This window comes from Heteronotia binoei, chromosome 2 (assembly GCF_032191835.1).
Source record: "Heteronotia binoei isolate CCM8104 ecotype False Entrance Well chromosome 2, APGP_CSIRO_Hbin_v1, whole genome shotgun sequence".
Taxonomy (NCBI): Eukaryota; Metazoa; Chordata; class Lepidosauria; order Squamata; family Gekkonidae; genus Heteronotia; species Heteronotia binoei.
In genome coordinates this window covers 150,518,933-150,536,453 of record NC_083224.1, presented here as the reverse complement: position 1 = coordinate 150,536,453, position 17,521 = coordinate 150,518,933, and the positions used below count along the sequence as shown (strand labels likewise).

At 37.9% G+C, this 17,521-nt stretch overlaps 1 protein-coding gene across 2 annotated transcripts in view; it reads left to right on the top strand.

The window, feature by feature from the left end:
* The window catches only part of TLCD4 (TLC domain containing 4), a 43,888-nt gene extending 28,796 nt beyond the window's left edge, over positions 1–15,092 (top strand). For both annotated transcript variants that reach the window (XM_060232225.1, XM_060232224.1), the window contains exons 5-7: positions 1,128–1,222; positions 3,450–3,523; positions 12,623–15,092. In XM_060232225.1, coding sequence (XP_060088208.1) covers positions 1,128–1,222; positions 3,450–3,523; positions 12,623–12,938 — 485 coding nt within the window. In that variant the 3' untranslated portion in view covers positions 12,939–15,092. The remainder of the gene's footprint in view (positions 1–1,127; positions 1,223–3,449; positions 3,524–12,622) is intronic.
* The last annotated feature ends 2,429 nt before the right edge of the window (positions 15,093–17,521 follow it).

The window sequence follows — 17,521 nt, the reverse complement described above, 5'->3', positions numbered from 1 at the left end:
TGTTGAATTCAAACTGTCCCCGGTGAAACCGGCAAGTAAACTGATCATAAAAATAATAAGTACATTAAATTCTAAAGTGCATGGCTCTGTTTATTTCAGTATCTAGTTGCTCACCACCACTACCACCACCACCATTATGTTCTCCTTGAAAAAGCAGTTTGGGCAGCTGCATTTGTAAAAAAGCTAGTTTGGTGTAGTGGTTAAGTGCACAGACTGTTATCTGAGAGAACCAAGTTTGATTCCCTACACCTCCACTTGCAGGTGCTAGAATGGCCTTGGGTCAGCCATGGATCTCGCAGAGGTTGTCCTTGAAAGGGCAGCTACTGTGAGAGCTCTCTCAGCCCCACCTACCTCACAGGGTGTCTGGTGTGTGTGGGAGGAAGGTAAAGGAGATTGTAAGTCACTCTGAGATTTGGAGTATAGGGTGGGATATAAATCCAATATTTTCTATAATCTTCTTCTAAAAGAAAATGAACACCTGAAAGTCATGTGCATTATCTGAAATATTTTGGAGAGTATTTTTAAAAGTGGTATATAATAACACTTAATATGGTGAGCAACATAATGTTGTCAGTATTTGGTTGCCAAGACTTTTTGCTTGCAGAAGCCCCCCCCCCCCTTCGAAACCGTGAGCGTTCAAGTGAATCAGTATACTGTAGCCACATAGGTATTTCTTGACTGTCTATGGGGCATGCGTTTGCTAATGTATGAAAATTTCCATATACAATTCTAAGAAACATACATTATATCTTAGAATTAGTATATGACCATAATCAGGCGTGGCACTGCAGTGGTGTTGCAAAGGCATTACGGCTGAATCATAGGCAGAGAGCCAGTGTGGCATAGTCTTAGTTGAACTAAAACTTGAGGCAGCTGGGTTTGAATCCCCATTGATGTGGAAGCTCACTGGCGAACCTTGTGCCTGTCACAATTTCTTAGCCTAATCTACCTCATATGGTCATGCTTGAAGCCTTTGGTTAAGGAATTATTAAAAAGCATTATTTTGTTACTTTAAAATTTTTTGTCATATCAGGTTTCAGATTCTTGTATTATAGAAACTTTTAGGAGGGAAATAATAACTGTAGTGATTTAGTGTGTTTTTTTTCTCCCTCTTCCCCCCCCTCTAGATTTGTTGCTTATTATTTTCTACTGGAAGGCGATTGGAGATATATTTTTTGTAATTCACCATTTAGTAGCACTCTATGCTTACTACTTTGTACTGGTGAGTGTCTTCATAATTTTGTAATGGCCTAGTAACTAGCTCAGTGGGTTTAGGGAGTGGAAGTAGTAGTAGTAGCATTTTAGAGAGTTAGCTTGGTGTAGTGGTTAAGTACACAGACTCTTATCTGGGAGAACTGGGTTTGATTCCCCACTCTTCCACATGTACCTGCTTATGTGACCGTGAGTCAGTCACAAGTTCTCACAGAGCTGTTCCTCTCAAGAGCAGTTTCTATCAGAGCTCTGTCAGCTCCACCTACCTCACAGGGTGTCTGTTGTGAGGAAGGGGCGGGAAAGGAGATTGTAAGTCATTCTGAGACTCCTTTGGGTAGTGAAGAGCGTGAAATAAATCCAATCTCCTCCTTGAACCCCATAACTTTTATACTGTGCCATGGTTAAAGAGGGCACTGGTGACCTTTTGTTAAGCTTCATTTTCTCTCATAATCAAGATGCGTTTGTGTTTCCCCAATCCTAAATATTTATAGGTTGTGAATCTAGTTTAAGTGAATTAGTAAATATGTTTGGGATCCAAGAAAAGAATATGAAATGAAAAGAACTGAAATTGTACAATACACTGAAAAAAGAAAGTAAAGCCTTGTATCGGAATAGTAATTTAGATAAGGTGAAAAATTATGATAATATTAATAACTGAGAGTGTAATTCAGAAAATATCCTTTTATGTTGAAGAGAAATTGCAAGCAGTGATTGTGGTCCATTTTTAGAAAACCCTATTTGTTGTAACTCATATAAAGTTTATTGTATAATTCATCTTTATGTTTCCCCCGTCAGTGATTCATGCACACTGTTCATATGCACACACACAACAGTCAAGTAATTAAGAGCTCTTTAGTACAACTGCCTGTTTCCTTCTTACTGAATTCCTTACCTGTGCATAGTCCCATCCATTCTGGGCTTCTTTCCTTGACAGTGTTTAAAATTTGGGAGTATTTTGACTTCTTAAATGTTACACCTTCAACAGCAAAGCTAATGGGTAAGGAGGGTTCACTTCAGTTAACTGAAATTAATTGCTAGTACCATATATCACAGGCTAATCTGGGTTCTCCCAAGGGTTTTGTGATAAATTCTTGGGCTTTTTTGTTTGTTTGTTTTGTATGAAAGTCAGGAAATGTCTCACGTTTTAAATAATGCTTAGATAGATACCCATCTGAGCATTATTTAAAAGGTGAGACATTTGCTATTGTTCCTCACTGGGAATAAAATATTTTGTGCTTGAAAGATAAGAGATACATTTCAGAAATGATGTTAACAGCTGCCAACAATAACACTACTTTTATTTAATAGACTGTTGTCTTTCTTCTAAACTTGCTTTTAATTTTCTAACCGCAGTCTTTGTGGAGCTACAACATTTGTAGATTTTTTAAAATCTTATTTGTAACAACATAAACCAGTGGTAACTATGGCTAGTAAAGATGCTTACATATTAAGTCAATGTTGAATCATACAAATCAGTTTTTCAGGTTACACAGAACATTGTTTCATAGTTTATAACCAGTTTGGTGTAGTGGTTAAGTGCATGGACTCTTATCTGGGAGAACCGGGTTTGATTCCCCACTCCTCCACTTGCACCTGCTGGAATGGCCTTGGGTCAACCATAGCTTTGGCAGAGGTTGTCCTTGAAAGGGCAGCTGCTGTGAGGGCTTTCTCAGCCCCACCCACCTCACAGGGTGTCTGTTGTGGAGGGAGAAGATATAGAAGATTGTAAGCTGCTCTGAGTCTCTGATTCAGGGAGAAGGGCAGGGTATAAATCTGCAATTCTTCTTCTTTTCTTCAAATAGATTGTAAAGTATAGAACATCAGTTTTAGATTAGGGCATTTTTGCAATGATTTCCACATTTAATGACTCCCAACTCCTATATTTTGCTTTCCTAGATTGCTATCAAGTGGTGTGTTTTTAGCATGTTTTTGACATGCAAAGGTCATGTTGGCAGTGGGTCAGTTTTATACTGTATATGTGTGAGGCTGATTAAACATAGATCAGTATACAGTAACTCTTGCGGTAGCATCTCTGTGCTGGGACTCACTAAGAATGGAAGTGTCTGTTGTGGGGGGGGGGGGACTTAAAATAATCCATCACTGGCATGTATCCTACCATTCTGCTGCAGCTTTTTCTCCAGGACAAGAGCTACTGAAGTAGCTGTATTTGCATAGTTTGAATAACTTTCCCAAGATATACATTCCTGATTGTTGTTAATGCTTATTTTATTATCCAGGATAGAGGATTATTGGCATATTTTGCTAATTTTCGTCTGCTTGCAGAATTTTCAACTCCTTTTGTGAACCAGCGGTAGGTGATATTTCTCTTACTTTAATAAGCTGTCCTTAATTAGCCTCCTGCCTTTTAATAATCCAGTGGCTGCAGATCTGGTAAGCCTGGATTCAGATCCTACTTCTGACATGACTTGATGTTTTAATCTTGAGTGAGTTGCAGTTTCCATCTGTAAGACATTAATTGTAGGACTGTTTAGACAGCAAATATGATGAAAGATGTAAAATATAAATCACTTTAATAATTGGAAAGATGAGATATATAAAATTATCTGAAATGGCTACTACTACACTCTCTAAATGGATAATACAGATGGATAACTTCATAAATATTCTCAAACTGCTGTTCATTGTCATCAGCATCCATGTAGCTACTTATCGACTTCCAAGAAGGACTTCTTAACAACATGACTGTACATAGAAAAGAAGATGTCTTCTAAATTAGATTAAGATTTCTTCCCAAAAGGATGCTTGAAACATATGCAAACCAGGTAGAGTTTAGTGGTAGTGGCAGTTTAAAAATTAACAGTTGTATACAGTTTCTATTCTGCTAACACTGGAGACTTTTTCTGACAGAAGGGTTCACCGTTAGGGTTGAATCATTCCCATAACATTGTGTAGCATGAGTTTTCATGAACTACTCAAGCCTGTTCTATGAGATACATGAAGTGTCTTGACTTTTAATAAACACAGAGATACAACTGAAGGGGAAAATGTGAACAATATGGGGCCAAGGAACTATGAAATATGAGAGGGTTAGAGACTTTGACATTTCTTTGTAAAATTTAAATGTATTCAAGATAAAATAAAGATAAAAGCTGATAGCCTAGATTTGTGAAACTGATCCGCACCTGAAGTGGATAATAAACACCCAGTCTTTTTTAAAGCTTTGCACAAATAGTTTAAATTTCCTGAAAATTCTACTCCTGCAATTTCACTAAAGATTCTTTTAGAAGCTCTGCTTAGTAATGGTGACTTTTCTGTTGAACAGTATATTCTGGGAGATTTTAATATTTTCTCTGGAGAATCTGAATATTGCCTCTATGTCATTTAAAAACTGACATATTTCTCTTATGTATACAGCAGAAATGCATTAGGCCCCTTATGCCCAGATTTAGAGCTGCTCTTGTTCCCAAACACTTCTCTTCTACTTAAGATACACTGGTGATACCTGTGAAATCTGGATCTTCAGGAAGAAAGCTCTTGATCATATGAAACTGGCTTGTAATGAGTCAGGCCATTGATCTATCAAGATCCTTATTGTCTGCCTCAGTTGGCAGAATCTCAAGGCAATTTTTCACATCACATACTTATCTGATCCTTTTAACTGGAAACGCCAAGGACCTAGGACCTTCTGCTTGCAAAGTGGATGCTCTACCACTGAGCGATGCCCCCTCTTCATACAACTGATAAGCATCATACACTTCTTCATCTGATAAAGTAGACTCTAGCTCATGAAAGTTTATAACACAGTGCATACTAGTTTTACGTGTGCTAGTTTTTGCTGCAGCTTTCTAATGTGGCTATTCTTCTGGAGTATGAAACTATTTAGTTTGTCAAATTGATGCATTTTCAGCAGTTGAACGTACTTGGAAGAACTGCATATACATTGGCATGATACATCACACACACACACCCCAGGATACATACAGAACATTCTGAGAATTAAGAGGAATACTTTTCTGTAAAATGTATTTTTCTAAATAAGTTGATTGTAACATATATTAATGGCTATATATCAAGTAAAACCTTTACTTATAATGAATTGTTCAAGTAATAATAATGCAATTTTTGTATCAAGCAGCTAAGTATATTTTTTGAAAAGTCAAGCGTGGCTATTTCTGCTTAGAATTTGAATGTGCTAACTCATCATTTTTTCTTTTTAATTATCTTGAATAATTCATACTTTCATTCTCCTTTTGACTCCAGATATTTTTAGATACAGTAGCTCATATTTTAAATCTTGAAATTCTGTTCCTTTAGTCACTGCAGCTTAGACAGGGAACACTGCAGAAGCTATTATCCTTTTGATGGCAGGTCAAATGAGCTTGACCTTTCATAAGCTACTGTAAAGCTGTGATAGAGCATGGAGCATTTTGCTTACCTTTTCTGGTATTCAAACAAGAAATAACATCCCCCAAAGTATTTATTTCTGCTAGAAGTTATAGTGGCCTATTGAAAACAAAGCCATTAACAATTAAGGTGTGACTTCTTCTCACAGCACAAAAATTAATGCTTGAACAACACATTTCCCCCAAGTGAATCTCACTCTTTCTGGAAACTGGGTCAACACTGATCATGAGAAGGAAACATGAAATGGGATCTTTGAGCATAATAATTTTGGTGGGGTTCTGCAATTCCCTTTATGGTGGAGAAAGAAGCTACATGGCAGCAACTCCCACATACTGAAATTCAGAATGGCTTCAGGGATAGTTGTAGCTAGATATACGGGGCAGTTGCTTGTTTGAAGAGTAGAAGGGATATATTTATCGTTATAATGAACCATCAAAATGTGCATTTTTCTAAATGCAATATACAGAAATGGTTAGCACACACACATTTTTAAAATGTTCCTAGAAATGTCACCATCTTGCTAAGGTTTGGAATATATATTGTTCATCTTTTTGTTGTGTTCATGTTGAGCCATTTTAAAGCATGATGTTGTGAAGCCTTATCAGTGCAAAAGGGCAAAGTGTCCCCAACATAACTAAATTGCTAATTATCTGACAAGGGCAGAATGTGGTCTGATAGGAATTATACTGAAGTGTTTACTATTCCATCAGTTTGCATATATCAATTAAGTATGAAGTGAACCAGATGGTGATGTTTATAATCCTAGTTTACAGATTCACACATCTGTTTGTTGCATTAATAAAAGCAGTCAAGCTGTGCTGTTCAGTTGTATATTTAACTTGAGAACTCTGTAACCTTTATACACCAGAGCATCATCTCAGCTTGTCAACAGAAATTATTGAAGGCAGCATATTGTGCTTCACCACATTCCTTTTTAAGATTCAAAGCAACATATTTGATGTACTTTCTGAGAATATTTCTCTGCTAAACCAAATTCTGTCTTGAGTATCACTGGCTGGAGCCACTGTGGCTTTCAGGTTTAAACAGATTGCATGCAAAAGAAGTCATAGTGTGCTCTACCATAGGCTCCCACTTGCACTTACCAGTGGCATATACCCTCCAAGCTGAGCCAGGGCATAGATCCTACCAGCAACCTTAGTAACATCCTGCTTCCCTTCTATGCCAGATTGTAAATTATTGAACAGGTTCATCCCATGTTGCTCTAGCTATAATAATGCAGAGGCCAGGTGAGAGAGAGTATCATACAGGAAAATCATGCCAGTGCCAGAAATGGATTAGATGTGTGTATGTGGAGGAACACATACTTACTTCACCAATGTGATGTGGAGCTGAATCACCAGAGAGCAGTAACAATGCCAGTCCCATCATGTAAGCATTTGCCTTGTGCCATTTAGGGGAAATGATTGCAAGGGGAGAAAAGCTACAGGATTGCTGACATTTGTGTAAAATGGGATCATTCTGTTTCCTAGTGCTTTTTTGCAAGCTGCAATGGGGCAATGTTGATCGGCTTGTACTTTCATTTCGATCAGAGACTTTCATGACATCTTGTTTAAATTCAAACTCATTGCTAAGACTCCATTTCAGTCTGCCAGGCAAAATCAAGACCATCCAATTACAATAATCAAAATTGCGTTATTGGGCCATGTTCTTTAATGCTATATTCAGACAAAACAATAAGCTGTGGTTTGTTTAAATGGAGGTTTAGTTACCAGATGCAGGTGACACATTTCTAGTTTGCATGTAATGTAAGCCTGGTTTGTCTGCTTCATGTTTCCTTCCTGTATCTTAACAATGAAGACAACTTCCCTATTCTCCTCTGTGTGGTTTGTAAACTCAGACATCACAGCAAACGACACTTGGTGTAAGCCACGGTGGTTAGTAAATTGTCTAAACGCTGAAGTCTTGTGCAAGCTAACAATCCCTGCTTTGTTGACTGTCTATATTTAGATGTTTTCACTAACTGGGGTTTGTTCAAGCCATAGTTCCTGATACACAGGGCTTTTTTGTAGAAAAAGCCCAGCAGGAACTCATTTGCATATTAGGCCACACCCCTGATATCACTATTGTTTCACACAGGGCTTTTTTGTAGAAAAAGCCCAGCAGGAAATTCATTTACATATTAGGCCACACCTCCTGACGCTAAACCAGCCGGAACGGCGTTCCTGCTCAAAAAAAGCCCTGCTGATACATAATTTAGTATGATGTCTGAATGCTTGGTAAGCTGTTGGCTAGCAGAGAGGAGGTATAGCTAGAGAGAAGCAAACAAACCAGGTTTACAGTACATGCCCTTTGAATGCATAATAAAGCTGGAATCAATTGGTCCATGCTTTCTTCTCTTTATGGAGGAGGCTAACAGTGCATTCTGTGCAGTGTTACACACTACACTATTCTTAATAGTATGCAATAACCATGTCAGAGAAGAAACACTGGTGTAAGAATTCACTCTCCATACTGTATCATACTAGCATGTATAGACTTCAGTAGATTTAGAAGGGTGTAATTCTACTTAAGATTGCACATTAAAAGGACTAGTGCAATTGAATAAACTAGTATTTCTGCATTCAAACATCATAATAAACTACAGTTAGTACAAGCCACAGATAAAAAACCAAGTACAAACCATGGTTTAAAATTCTACTTATCAACCGAACACAGTTCCTGGAACAACCTTTTTGTTAAGCCATTACACTAAGCCAATATTTAGTTAAACTGTAGCTTATCAAGAATGCAGTTACAAATTATCTGAATGTGCAGTAAGCGATATAGCCACATTTGCAGTGTATGTCACACAATATTAGGGTTGCCAAGTCCAATTTAAGAAATATCTGGGGACTTTGGGGGTGGAGCCAGGAGACTTTGGGGGTGGAGCCAGGAGCAAGGAAGTGACATCACTTCCAAGTCAAAGGTAAAGTGATGTCACTTCCTGAGCTTCACTCCTCTATATCACTTCCAGCACACTGCATCAAACCCCACCTCTAAAACCCTTCACGGGGGTTTAGGAATCCTAATTTCTACATCACTTAAATTGAATGTGTCCATCTAAAAAATTCAAACCCATGGGCAATGGCTATCCTCCTACACTTCAAAATGGGGTCTCTTCTAATACTAAATGTATATATCCCTCCCCAGCAAAAATGATCAGATATAGCAAGGTGCTGTAATTAATCTGAATTTTTTATTGAAGAACTTTTATTAGATACTCCAGCACACCTGATTCTAAAGGGGGGGGGGAGAGACTTTAGTGCTAGACTCAATTCAAATGATAAGATTCTAATTGACAAATTTGGATGAAAGCTTGCTAAATAATGTCACTTAATTCAAAACAGATATGGGCTTCCCCCTTAAACAGTGGAAGCCATTCCCAACCTAGTAAGACTTAGTTACTGCTGTCTTCTCAGGTCAAACACAATTACAAGGCTAAGTAGCTCTATCATACCTCTGGTAATTCTGTGGTCAGGTATTTCTCAGTTGCATTCCCTTTGCCACAAAAAAGAATTTGTAGCTCTTTATGCTTCAGGAACTTGGCAATTTGGAAGCTTAAGATAATTCACACCAGAGAAAATTCTTATATGCACACTAGAGCATATTATGTCCTCCTCTATGTCTAGCAATTGGGAGTGGAGGTTTGCATATATCACCCCTACCAAAAATCCTAATAAGCAGCTCTGGTTACCATCATGTAATAGAATAGCTCTAGGGTTGCCAAGACCTGTCACTGACCAGAGGCAGGAGTAGGGTTGCCAGCTCCAGGTTGGGGTATTCCTGGAGACTTGGAGGTGGAGCCTGGGGAGGACACAGAACTCAGGGGATTACAATGCTCCCAAAGGCCACCCTCCAAAGCATCCATTTTCTCCAGTAGAAATTGACTTTGTAATCTGGAGATATGCCATAATTCCAGGAAATACTTTCAAGTATCAGTTATTCGTCTTTCCATTTAGTGGGATTAGAAAAGAACACAATATCAAAGCAATATCTGCAGTACTGCATTTAGAACACCTGAGACTCAGAAGCAATGTTCCCTCTAAGCTGTGGGGTCATGTGAGCAAAAAATCTACTTTGTGAGCTACTGGCATTGAAGTCATGAGCTCCTGCATAAATTAGTTTCATGTGGGGCCATTTTTCCTGAGCTAAGACAAAAATGTGTGAGCTGGAGACTAAAAACTGAACTAGCTCACACTAACTCAGCTTAGAGGAAACATTGCTCAAAAATATGTTTAAATGTCATCTAGAACCAACATATTCATAATGCAATAAACTATATTGCTTCTTTTTCACAAAAAATACAATTCCTGTCAAACTATCTGATCTTTACCTGGAAAATCCCTCCCCCCAGTTGTTATAGGATTGGTTTGTTTGGTGTGTTTGTTGTGATAAAAAAAAACCCTGCTATATCTTAAGGGGGGGGGAGGAGAGCAAGATAATTAACTCAGCTAAACAATGCTAGCAAATAAAAATAGGTTAGTTTAACACCCATTTTCTCAAGTGAAAATGACTTCTGTAATCTGGAAATGAGTTGAATAAGTATGCTTGCACATGAAAAAATATACCTTGAATTAAACGTTGTTGGTCTTAAAGGTGCCACTGGGTTCAAAGTTTTAGCAAGGTTTTAAAAATTAAGACAAATTTCTTCAGAATGTTCCAGACACCCGGGCCAGCATATACTAAAGTTAAGCTGAACATGGGGTAGCCAAAGGCAATAAAAGCAGAGGAGGCAATAAATCAGATAAGACAATGAAAAAATAAACAGTCTCCACAAGAACACAAGGCTGGGACTGCGCTTAGCCCAGCCCGGCTGAAAAGCACATAAAACGAAAACTTAAGCACTCTAAACCAATACCTTAAATCATTGTAGAAAGCACCTTAGTAGCAGAGCAAAACAGCGTCAGAAGATTACTCCTTGCCTGTACACCCACCCACTGCAATTCCTGTTCTGGAAGAGAGGCTTTTCGTCTTAAAAGCAAAGCAACCCCAAAAGTTCTCAATAAGTATTCTGCTGCAAAGTTCTGCAGAAGTTGCTGCTGACAGGTTGAGGGCAAGGCAGTTTATCAGTTCATGCATCATTCAAAATCTCATCAAGAACACCTCATGCCTTTCTGTTCTGTAGTGAAGGCACAGGGCAGGTTTGTGTGAGGAGAAAATGTTTGCTAGATCTCCCCTCTCTCGGTGCCTGGAAGGAATGTTTATTTACACACCAACCACCGTTTGAGCAATGAGATCTACAAATCGCACAGGCTCTACAAATCTTCCTTACTAACAGGACAGGACAGACACACACCCCCCTCCCTTCCCTTCTTTTTAGGCTCTTTCTTAGCATGCCTGGGTGATGACTGGACTCCAGTGCCGAGCCTTCGGTGGGTGCAGGGAATCAGGCAGGCTCTCTCCAGGAGAGTGGCATGAAATTGGAGCCGTTCCCCTCCCCCCCTCCCGCTTCTGGACTTTTGAAGAGCGGGGGAGGAGGCTATAAATTCTGGAGTCCCACGCCAGGGCGGGGGGGTTGGGAAGCCTACACAATATAGTCAAAACAGAAGGGATATACCATTAGAAAAAACTTCATATGTTTAGAGGAGTATTATTTAAAACTTTTATGGTTTTTAAAGAAAGTTTTTTAGAAATAAAACATTTATAAAAGGCAGGAATTCATAAATGGGATGTTAGTATAGCTCAGGGGTGTCAAATGTGGAGCCCGAGGGCCAAATCACACCCCCAGAGGGCTCCTCTCAGGCCTGCAAGCAACTCATTGTCATCTGCTTCCTTCTCTCTCTCTTGCTTCCGTCTGCATCACAGCTTGCTTTGCCAGGTTTGCTGAATCGCACAGGAGCTACAGAGCAAAGCCTCTATTTTCTCCATTAGCTGGCCAGCACATGAAGCAATTTACGTACAAAAGCTCACAGTGCCCAGCCATTTTCCCATGGATCTTAGTCTCAAAGCATTGACCATGATATTTCTGTGATTAATGTCAATAAATCAAAAGTAGGTCTGCAACTTACAGACGTATACCTGAAAGCATACTCAAGATTGCTACAGCACAGACAGTGGCTCCAGATTTTGATGCAATAATTGAGAGCAAGAAACTGTTAAATAAACAAAATAATGCAAGAGTGCAAATCTTTTATACTTATTTTATTTTAGGTTTTTAAAAAATATTCAATTGTGTTTGTGTCTTTTATAAAGTTTATATCTTTCCTAACGGCATTGAGGCCTATGTGGGCGCAGATGCATTCAGTGCTGCGCGAACTGCACAGGCTACCTTTTGAATACTGGATCTGGTTTAAGATGTTGGTCCTTACCTTTAAGGCCCTTTACAGCCAGGGACCTGCATATCTTCGGAACCATCTCTCCCCATATGAACCCCCCTGGGTTCTGAGGTCTCCTACTCAACATTTTCTCATAGTCCCTGGTTCTAAAGACGCTCAGCTGGCTTCAATGAGGGCCAAGGCCTTTTCGGTCCAGGCCCCTACTTGGTGGAATGAGCTCTTGCTGGAGATCCGGGCCCTGTGGGACTTATCGAGGTTTTGCAGGGCCTGTAAGATGGAGCTCTTCTGCCAGTCTTTTAAATAATCCAGTAGGCGTCCTTTGAAAGTCATCACTTCCCCTCAGCATTTCACCATTATAGTGTTTATGTCATACTGTTTATGCCACATGCTGTTGGGTAGTTTTGCTGCTTATGTTTTTAAGATTGTTTATTGTAATAGCTGCTCCTGATTTTGTAATGCTGGTTTTTATACTATTTTAATTCTGTCTGATTTTACTATTGTAAGCCGCCCTGAGCCCACTTACAGGATAGGGAAGGATAGATAAAATTAAAACAATTAAATTAAAATTAACTGGCATTACATTTTATGACACAAATGGTCCGGCCCAACAAGGTCTCATTTATGTCAGATCCGTACCTTATAACAAATGAGTTTGACATCCCTGGTATAACTGATAAATTCCCAAATCCTAATTTGTGTTTGTAAAGAAGAAATATGACAAGCATGCTATCTACTTGATTTGATTTGTGTGAATGTCTTTTCTCTCATAGGTGGTTTTTTGAAGTGTTGGGGTATTCCAAGTCTTCAAAAGGCAACATTATCAATGGAGTGCTCATGACAGTCGTGTTTTTCCTGGCGAGGATTGCAGTTATGCCAGTATATTATAGCCACGTTGCTTTTGAGTATGGAACAGAAGCATTCCACAGATTAGGATTTGCAGCTCAAAGCGCTTGGTTTATCTCCAGCATAGTGTTGGATGTCATGAACTTAATGTGGATGGTCAAAATTACAAAAGGATGTTACAAAGTTATTTGTCTTATTGGACAAGGAGAAGTCAAAGCTCATAAGAATGGGAAATCTGACTAGAAGACTTAAACACGCTTCTGAACAGCATTTTTTGATTCATCGAAAGTACAATGCACACTTTTGCCATAAAAAGTTCCTCTTAAGGAAGGAAGGTATTACCTCTGTTTAAATTTAGCCTTTTCCTTGCCCAGCTGCCTGGGCACCCAGGGCCACTTCATTTAAAGACTTAACATTTGGTGGAATGGGAAACAAAGACATGTTGCATATACCTTGGCAGCGGGTTCTGATTACAATGAACCTGTGAAGGAACAAACTCTTCTAGCACTATGTTCCTCAGAATTTTCACTCAGGTTTCTTAGACTAATGTGTTTTTTATGCCTGTGAATGTCAGGATCTCTAGTTTACGTTCTGTTAATATGACAACTTTTCCTGGCATGTTACTCTGCTTTCTCAGTGTTTGGTGTTCATAATCAAGATTTCCTTGTTTTGACTTTTTTTTTTAACATTTTTGCAAGTATTTTGTTTTGAATCTGTGATCTTTTACTGCATATTCTGCTGCCTTACATGCATGGGTACAACTTTTGAAATTTATAGAGCAATTTTACAAAACCTGATCTAAATTAGAATTTTGGATTTTTTTTAACGATTATATTCTGCTGTGGATAAACTGCTGCTCTTTCCATCTTTTTTAAATTATCTAAATTCCATCACATGTTAGCATGGTACGCTGTATGGAGATAAAAGCAAATTCTTACTTCAGTGTTATTTCTGTGTCATGGCTATTGGGACCAGTGTATGTTTTTAGTGTATTGTCATATAACCAAGACATTGTTATGGTGTGTAACTTACTGAAGGAGAAAATAGTTAAAAGTTTGGAATGTAAATGGGTGTCAGAATAGCTGCTGAGCTGTTAAGCAAAGCTTAATGTTTTATTAATCACATTGTTTTCATTTAGAAAAATATGTTAGCAAAAAGATCCCATTGACACTAAATTCTGTTTTTAAAAAAACTTTTATTTCATTCTTTCAAACATTCTAGAGCAGCTGTAAAGCTCATACATTAATTGCTATCATAAGAAACAACTATACTTCAAAGTTGCTCAGCCTTTAACAGAAATTTGGAAATCCATGTTGCTGATGAAGACTGACTAAAAAGGAAGTATTTGTAATGAAAAATTATTGGAAAACATGTTTGCATTAATTGTACACAAATTATCTTCTACTATGGCCTTCAGATTATTTTTGTGTATTTATTCTTGAACTGTTTCTCAAATATTCACCTGTATTTATGTTTAAAAATTTTTAATATTGTATGTCATACTTTGCTGCTAACGTGGTGTTAATTTTTATGTTTGTGATGCAAATATGCAGGAACACTAGAGAACAGGCTGTTTTGACATTTTTATTTTTGAACAGGCTTCATGTTTGGTTTGTGTATTGGCCTATTGTTACTTTCTTAGCAAACCTTATCCAAAAGATTGTTCATATGCTGAAACAGATAATAGTGTGTGGCTACTGGATAATATAGGCACAAAGTAAGTGTTACTAAAACATGCAGATTCTTCTGTTTTTCAGAGCTCTCCAAATTCTCTATCTTGGGTTCAGAAGATATTTTAAGTATCCTGTTTTTGTTATGTCAATTAAGCTAATCCCAATCATATTATTTAAATCATGTTTATCTCTTAATGGTCTGGCAGAACAAATAGTGGCTTTTTCATGTCTGAAAAATCGGTCATATTTCAAAAGCCACTGAAGAGGTTTCGTATTTCTTTGAACATGGTGCTTTCTGTAGAGGTCACTCACACTTTCAGCTTTGTGTTATGAGTTGTTGCTGATCAGTGGATGAACCATCCTTATAGCTATTTGTTTACAAAATAGTCGTTTTCTATCCTAGAGGTGGGGATGGGAGGACATGAAAAGCAATTCCAATATAAATATCTGCATTTTTTTTCCTTGGTGGAAATGCAGTGATTGCTAATGGTCCATAATTTTTATAGTCCAGGCTTGTTGCATGATAAAAGATGGCTGTTTTGTACAAACAAGTACTGGGTGCTGTTTAGGCTTATTGTTTTGATTTGCCATTTCTGATTTAGCAAAAGTGCCTTGTTACAGGTTCTAACACATTTGCTGTTTGCAAATTGGCTGCCTTGAATTAATAGCTGAAATAGAATTGAATATCTATGTTGGCATCCTACATTAAAATCTTTTAGGAAGTAGTGACCTGATCTAATGTGTTCAGAGCAATATTCAAGAAAGGAGTTGTTACCAGTACAGTTAAAAGGATGGAAGCAACCATGAAGCTCTTCTTGTTTCTGTTTAGAACTAAAAGCTTGACAGTGTAAATCAGTTCAGACATGTTTGTTTTATTGAACACTTTAAAGATCAACACAGTGTTTTGGTGCTTTTTTGTATCATTTCAAGCTTAGCATTGAAGAAGGGATGGGCTACTCCCAAAACCAGGTTTGCACATGGTTGCATCCCATGTTTATAGCAGAACGCTACGGATATGTTTTGTAAGTGACTTCACTGGTGAATTAGACTAGAGCATAAGAGTACTTTGCCGTATCTGAAAAACCTCTTCAAAATATTTTAGTTGTACTGTTTGAAATAGCTCTTCATGCATACAGTATGGCTGGCTGGTATCCAAAAAGTCTATTAGGGAGATATTAGGTAGCTACCTGGTTTTTTTTCCAGCTACATTGCTAGGATTGTGGGTCTGAAGAGAAGCTTTCTGGAAAAAAATCACAGTATGCGTAAAAATTACCCACGTGACTTTCTATACCCCAGCCTATAACATTTATACCATCAGCCATTTGGATAACTGAAAGTGCTATTTAAGCTAGCATTCAGATTAATATGGACTACATATATTTGGTTTAGATCAGCAGTGTTTATTACTGGGGAATCACCTAAATAAATCATTGTCTTCCCATTTTTTTCCTTTTACTTACATGGAACAAAAGAGCATATTATTTTTAACATTTGAGATGCTATAAAGGAATTTAATGCAACTTATTTGCAGAAGGAATTGGCATGTCCCATGTTAGGTTGTTGCCAGAAAATATGTACAAGATGCATAAGCAGAAACTTCACTGCTTATTTAAAACAGGTAAACTGCTTTTCTATCAAAATACCAAAGCAGTGTGCACTTTCATTCATTGCAGCATAAGATTTTTTAAAAATATGATAGGCTATGAAAGAGTTGGTGTCCTATGCAGTGAATGCTTTCTTGCAGTATCCATTGCAAACAGTTTGCAGTCCTACTACCCTAACTTTGAAGTGTGTATCTTTGATCTGATGTATCTTATAATGCTCTCATAATACAATTCTCTCAGTTCTTACAGAATATTGTAGGTTGGGGATGGCCAAAGTGTATCTATTGGATTGCATCACAATTAGCCTCCCACATGATTTTCCTGACTTTCATAATCACACCTGTGCACAAATTTTATATGTGCGCTTGAGGGTGTGTGTGGAAATCATTCTCAGTAAAGAAGAGATGGCATGAAGACAAAAAAAAGGAATCTGAAGCCTGCCTGTGTGGTGGTATACCTCTTAAGGCCCAATACTTCTCCATGTTCCTTGCTTATTGTTTAGAATGCTTGTGAGTCTTTCCTTACTGTGAACCTAGTACTTATGGTCCCATCCAACCATATATGCAAAGTTCCTGACATTCTTTCATATTAAAATAGCCATGGGGACCTCTGATTTTGTCCAGGGGCATGGCACTGGGTAGTTAACTATGTCTAAACTGAAGCAGTGTTGGCAGGATGAAGTTTGAGTATTCTGGTGAAAGAAATCACTAGTAAGCAGTACTGAATGATAGGTACAATTCACTCAAAAGTTCCATTGTCCAGCTGATACCACAACTGTACAAATGGGTTGCACACCACAACTGTACAAATGTTTACTGACAAAAGCATCCTGCAGAGTCTAGTGGTTCTTGCGTCACAAATGTGATTAGAAGTGAAGTATTGAACTTTCATGGTCATCTTGCATCCATTTTGGTAGTGCATAGCAAAGAAAATGCTCTTGGTTGATTGAGTTCAATAACTTGCTGGTTAAGTCCATAAATCATTTAAATTGGTAGAACCAACCTTAGAGTTAGCATTTTATTTTGCATAATTTGCAGCCATAACTTTAGTTTTGTCTTTAAGAAACCATTGCTTCAGCATATGCCTAAATTTGAGGAAATAATGTTTTCAGTTTTAGCAGACAGAATTCTGTGGCTGAGGAACTTAAAAATGCATAAAAATCTCTGTTCTCCTTGGGTTTGGCTGCTCACCAATGAAGGAGTTATGGTCAGAAAGGTTCCTAACGTAATGCTAAATAACAAAGAACTTAAATTTAGCTTTACTGTGCACTTGTGCTAATGCTAAAACATCTGGAGAAATAACAGAGTAAATTAGTGTTATGAAAATTGTTTTCAACATTGCGGAATGGTTTAATGGCCAAGATATGGAACATCTTTTGCTATGTAGCAAAAAAATCTTAACTGTGGCATAGATGCAAAGAAATGTGCAAATAGTTGTATGATTCCATGTTGGTTTGGGACTGTTTCTTTGATCGCCATGCTGCATCGTAAGCTGCTTTTGAAACTGGATATTTTGAAAACAAATCAATAATGGCTGTTGCCAATTCTGG